We start from the raw sequence: 6,463 nt of genomic DNA, 5'->3' as shown, positions 1-6,463 counted from the left end.
CTCTTTCTATACTTCCCCTAAGAGAAATTTCTTTTCTCACCACTATGATTAGTTTCTTTTTCTGGCAACTACACAACAATGGTGTTAGTGACACATGAAAACAGCGTTGTAAAATCAGTAGGCGTGTTTAAGAAAATCATACATGTTCATGCTAATCCATCCCAGTTTGCAGAAACTTGCAGAAATTATGCTTACTACAGGAGAGACATTAGTAATGAGACAAAGAATAAGTAAAGTGAGGCAGAAGTTGTAGTAAGACATTCTGAACAGTTTCCATAACAAAATTCAGAATGAGAGCTTGGTAGAACCATAGAACATCTCAAGTTCAAAGGGACCTATGAGGACTGAGTCTCATTCCGTAGTTAAGCTACCTGTGTTCAAGCAGTGCTGATGTCCTAAAGAAAACTCTACAGCCACTCAAACCCTAGAGAAATTCTGACAAATGGTTTTTACAGAAGTTGCCTTCAGTTATATTAGTTTTTACATAAATGTAGGATACACTTGTATATGCGTATAGGGTATCGCTATACAATTTTTTTTATTAGAAATGTATCTTGAGTGGTGTTCTTGTGAAAATCAGAAAGCTAAACCTCAGTGGCTTTTTTTCAAGAATTTTGCTGAAATGCACTTTGCTAAAATTAGCCAGCACTGGATTCTTTCTTTGAATCATGCATTTGTTTGGGTTTTTTGTTTGTTTCTGTGAGATGACAACCAAAGTAAAATATAGAACTTAATATTTTCTTATTGCAGGTTATTCACTTACAAGGACAACGGATTAACAATGGAGCCACAAAAAGAATATATATTCAAATATAAAGGAGTTTATTTTGGTTTACTGACTACACCTGAGTATCTAGACACCCTGGAGGATTTTGAAATCAATGACAGTGATGTATTTTTAGCTACTTACCCAAAATCAGGTAAGAATGGAATTGTTTGTAAAAGGGGGAAACATCTGCCGTTATTCAGCCATCTAACTGCAGAAGTGCTTAGAGTGGCTAGCTTTGCTTTTAGACCTGAATTGTCTCTGAGTATATGCAGAACAACAGTAAGTATAAACCCTGCATAGCCATGGCCTGAACATCCAGACACAAGGTTTCTGCTCAGCATACGTAAATTTGATAGGGCTAGGTGCATTAGTGTGGACATGACTATGGGATATCTGGAATGATTTGTGGGTTTGCATGTAAAGTGTTTTGGGGGTTGCAGGATCCAAATTACAACCAAGCACGAGATCAAAACAGATGTGAGTCAATGGTATATAACCCCTTTCAAGGATATTGAAGTATTATTTACCTACATAGCAATACAGGACGCTAGTGTGATGAGTTCTGTATTCCTGAGGAACTGAGGGTTTAGTTGCTGTCCATAGCTTTTCTGCAGGGACAAAACAAAAATGTGCACTCAGCAGTCACCAAGACAGTGTTTGCTTTCTTCAATACCTTAAGTTATATTTACATTCACAAAGTGAAACTCATTATAGCTGTGCAGAAACTGTGTTTATGACAATATGCTATCTTTAATTTTTTCAAAGAAATATCAAGGTTGAAATATAATGCTTTCCTTCTCAGGGACTGTGTGGACTCAGAACATTTTGAGCTTAATATTTTATGAAGGCCACCGTAATGGAACAGAAAATGTGGAAAATAGGGACAGAATCCCATGGCTGGAATACAACATAAAAAATATAGATTATTCAGCTCTTCCTCTGCCTCGTATCTTTGCCACTCACCTGCCTTACTACTTAGTGCCAAGAGGCCTGAGAAACAAAAGAGGATGTGTGAGTGGTGTTATTTTTACCATTTCCTTAAAACCAATCATGCCAATTTGCCTCACTGAATTGGTCCAAATCCTACCTTTCTCCTCTTTCAGTTCCCCGTGTCTCAGTATAAACAACACCTGCTTCATATATGTGGGGAGATCAAGGACCCTCTATAGCTCATTTTTTTTGTTTCCCTTTGCCAAATCTCTCAGCTCCAACACTGTTAGAGAGAGGGGTCATGCATCTCAGAAGGATCTGCCAGGGTCAAAGACTTGCATTGACTTTTCCCTTGTGAAAACATGCAATTCAAGCGAAGTTATGTCTGGAAAAAAAATTCTCCCATGCTGAAAATATGAGTAGGACAGGACTATAGTAGGTAGAAAGGGAATGCCACAACCGCCTTTTCTCGCTCCCCAGTGCTGAATAGGACTCTCCATCATGACCTGTGCCACAGCTCAGGGCCTGTCTCCCACAGAAAATGCCTCCTTAGAGACAGGTGTAACCAGGCTGCTACACTAAGGCTCTCTCAAAGGACCCATGACATGAAGGTGAAGCGTCAGGCTTTCTTTTTTCTCCCTCATCAAGCAGTAAGTGTTAAGGAGGAAAAACTTCATGGAAGCTGACACATAATGTCAGTCAAGAGGCAGAAGGCTGCCTGTCTCACTGGTGGTACCTGGTCTGTGCCTGGGGCAGCATCTCTCGTGTGGTCAGGAGTCAACAGGAGCCAAAATAACCCTTGCCAATAGAAACTCCTTCTTTTAAGAAGTCAGGGATCCCTCTTAAATGTTGTACAAAATCTTCTTGCATGCTGTCTCTGGCACCAGCAGCACAGTCCAGAAGTTGAGGTCACAAAGTACTGATGCTGTCAACACTGCCAAAGGTGGGATTTACAAGGAACTCCTTTGCCCTTTATTATGACTGTACACAGAAATATGAAGCTGAACCAAAATAATTATTTTCTAGTGTTGTTATTTCAACCTGACTGCCTTGCACAGGTGAACATTATCACTGAAGCCTGTAGGACTGATACCATGAAGACCATTAGCCACAGGCACGAAGTGACTGCAACTACCAGCACCTATAAACAAATTGACAGCACTACCTTATCCAGAATTTACCTAATGTGATTGTCACATTCAAACTGTTGACACACTTCTACTGGGACCTGCATGGAAAAATGCTCTGATGGGCATGGTTATGAAGTCCTTCAATACCTCTGAGCTAAGTCTTCTTCTTGTTTCACAGGTTATTTATGTTACCAGAAACCCTAAGGATGTTATGACTTCTTACTACCACTTCTCCAAATACATGAAAGCACTAGAGGAAATACCAGATTTAAACATTTTCATGGAGAGGTTTTTAGATGGCAAAGGTAGGATATCTTTTTTACTAAGGAGCCTAAATCCTATTCCATGACCTCAGTTTGAATGAAGATTAATTACATCAATAAATATCAATTACCAGAATCTTTGGCTATGTTGTAATCTAGATCCGAAGCTTCAGAGCCTGTCTGAGCTTCACACCACTTTATGATGAGAGCTGGTCCAAAGGGAGTAGCATAGTCATGGCTTTGCTGCTCCTCAATAACATGCAAGCTGCTTATTTTATCTGAATTGGATGCTGGTTCAGAATATAACCCTTATGACTGAAAATCTCTTAACACATTCTGCAGAAGTAGGTTTTTACTTGCGCTAGTATTAGTTTGTATTACTAGGAGCAAAAGGGTATTTGTCACACTAACTTGGAGAATTGTCACAGACTGTGAGCATGTATCCCTCAGATTATGAAAAAATAGTCTTTAAAAGGATTCTTTCAAAGACCTAAATGATTGATAATAATACTGTTTTATTCCTAGGCATTAATATTATTTCTCATTATTTTTTGTTTTAATAATTTCCCTTGCTAAGTACCTGCCAGTTCGTGGCTGGATCATGTTACAGGCTGGTACAGTCATGCAAAGGATTTCAATATACTCTTCCTTACCTACGAAGAAATGAAAAAGGTGAGGTCAAATAGTATCACTGTACTCCAGATATTCTCTTCCTATACTGAGTGCATTTTCAGACAGCTCTCTATAATTACACTTTATGTTGGAAAGTGCATAATTTGTTGTGGCGTAGATTAAAACTGAGACTTCTGAGACGATAAAGTATTTTGTCCCATTGGTTCAAGGTCTTATCACCTACTAGACAATTATTAGGTAAAACACTTTCCAGTATAAGAGGAACTATCTTCACTGCCACCCCCTCAAAAAACCCCATCCTGAAATAGTACAGAACAAGACTTTCCTAAGTATCTTCAACAGGAACATTGATCTTATAAGGACAGTTCTACTAAAGGAAAGAAGCACTGAAGAGCAGGCTTTAAAGTGCTTGAGGTGTTCTGAGATTGCTGACTAGAAGTTTCCTTCTCGGTGGCTGACCATGCCTTTGTGTGACTTCTCATTTCTCTGAGGTATCTGTCCTCCTTGGAGGCAAGCCCCAAAGTGCCCCAACTACAGCATCATAGCGCACATCATGTGCTGCTGCACTGGTCCCTCTGTCTTCAGAGGCTGGGGTTGCAGAATTTCCCATCTCCAAAGGGCATGGTGCTACAGTGAGCTACAGCATCACTGCTCTCCACTGCTCAACTGATACAAACAAGACTTGCTCATATAAAAATTATGATCAGTTTTGCACTCAAATGCGTGTGTTTCACTATCCTGTATTCCACCATTGCATGCGTTTAGTTCTTTGCACCATCAGGACTCTTTGAAGTAATGTTATTGCAGGATCTCAGAAGTGCTGTGCTGAAGATCTGCAACTTCCTAGGCAAGAAGCTGAGTGAAGAGGAACTGGACAGCATTGTGAGACAGGCTACATTTGAGAACATGAAAAAAGATCCCAGGGCGAACTATGAGAACCTGCCAGCTGACATGGTAGCGAAAGAAAAGGGCAGTTTTCTACGAAAAGGTAAAGTGGAAGCAGTCTGATGGAACAACCATTTGATCCCACACTTCTTGGTGTGAGGTGAACCTAGGGTTTCTGGTCTCAGCTAGAATGCCCCCTTTTCAAAGTGAGAGTTCAGGTTGGTGGCAAATTAAATTTATAAGAGCAGTTTTATTATTGTGGCATCAGTGATTTACCGTATTTGCCTGAGGATAATTAAAATGTAATGTTTTACTGATTGTAGCTCAAGTTCTGACAGGCCTGTCAGATACAGGAAATAGTTTAAGCATGCAAGGCTTAAGATAATATTTTTTAAAATTTTTTCTTACTTTTCAAGGCAAGAGTCATCTTAATTGTGTGATCATAGACATTCTTTACCAACTACCCTTTCAGTCCATACACGGTATCTCCGGGCTCCTGGACATTGCTAAGATGTCCTAATGCTAAGGGTAGGAGGAGACCTCCAAAGATTAGAGAGAGACGTGCACTGAGAGAAAAATAAGAATTGTTGATTTAATAATTTCCTCTTCGGTCTCAAAGGAATCGGTAAAACACCAAAACAAGTGAGTTCAATTACTTCATGAGGAGTCAAGATTATAGGTCTACGCTATGCTTTTTTTAACAGCATCTAGATTTGGAAGCACATCCTCAAAAGAGCACACAGAACCTTACTAGGCAGGCCAGCAATAGGGGAATGCTAAGAAAGTGAGTCATTTTCTCCCCAAGACTAGCACACAGTGTTTGCAGTGGGCTTCAGAGATGCACGTTCTGCTTCTCACTTCCCTTTGCTGCCTCTTTCCTCAGGCACCGTTGGAGACTGGAAAAACACAATGACAGTGGCACAGAATGAAAGGTTTGACAAAGCTATTGGAGAGAAAATTAAGATGCTGCCCATCAAATTCACCTGGGATCTTAACAGTGAAATGTAGGCTGGTTTTTGCATTTCATCACCCTGAGTGGACATACCTGAAGTTATGGAAGAATAAAATACATCTGTTTTCATCGATGTTATAAATACAATAATAATGACAACTCAGTCACAAAATGTGAGTTGTCTGAGGAACCTATTTAATTCCACCAGTTTCCTGTTTGTAATTTTACAAGGTATTTTAATTAACTTTCTTAGTAAACTGACTTCCTTTCTTCGTGTTTGCTTTTACTTTCATTTGTTTTAATAATAAAAAGGTTATAGACAACAAAGTGAGGATAGATTGATGCTGCTAAAAACTTTCTGAAAATTGTTTCACTTGTGCGTTTTGCGAGACTTCTTTTGGTACAACCTTCAATATCCAGACTGGATGCAAGATTGGTGTGGTTATGTTTGAGTTCCTATTTTCTTGGTAAACATTGATACTCAATCATCTGCTATTAAAGTGACATTTGTGTTGCATTCCTGGCATCGCTTATTGACAGAAACACTTCATTGCATTATCTGTTATGGTTCTCAAGGTCATCATGTCTGACAATTTGCTACCATATTTCCCTGGTAGGAAAGGCAAGTTTTGGACCCTAATCCCTGCTTCCTGCTCTGACGTTTACATGATCAAACTATGGTGACTGCTTTTGATTGCTATTGAATCAATATCCTAACTGCCAGTCACAGCAGGATACAACTTTTAATTTGAAGAACATTCCAAATAATCATTTTGATTTGATAAAGAGCATCTAACCTTCGCCTTCCCATAAAATGTTTCAAAAATGTAAAACATCCTTCCAGTTCACGTAATGGCTTTTTTTGTTTGCTTCTTTCACTGGTCCCCAGGGACCAGCTCCT

The 6,463-nt window shown here is 39.4% G+C and overlaps 1 protein-coding gene across 1 annotated transcript; it reads left to right on the top strand.

Annotated features, from left to right (window-relative positions):
• Positions 1 to 611: 611 nt before the first annotated feature.
• Positions 612 to 6,073, top strand: LOC138717852 (amine sulfotransferase-like). Its single transcript, XM_069851749.1, has 6 exons — positions 612 to 920; positions 1,572 to 1,780; positions 3,008 to 3,134; positions 3,670 to 3,764; positions 4,533 to 4,713; positions 5,494 to 6,073. Exons 1-6 carry the CDS (start codon positions 782 to 784, stop codon positions 5,616 to 5,618), a joined length of 876 nt encoding a protein of 291 aa, XP_069707850.1. The 5' UTR covers positions 612 to 781; the 3' UTR covers positions 5,619 to 6,073.
• Positions 6,074 to 6,463: the final 390 nt, after the last annotated feature.

Source organism: Phaenicophaeus curvirostris, chromosome 2, assembly GCF_032191515.1.
Source record: "Phaenicophaeus curvirostris isolate KB17595 chromosome 2, BPBGC_Pcur_1.0, whole genome shotgun sequence".
Taxonomy (NCBI): Eukaryota; Metazoa; Chordata; class Aves; order Cuculiformes; family Cuculidae; genus Phaenicophaeus; species Phaenicophaeus curvirostris.
This window is presented reverse-complemented; position numbering and strand designations above follow the sequence as displayed.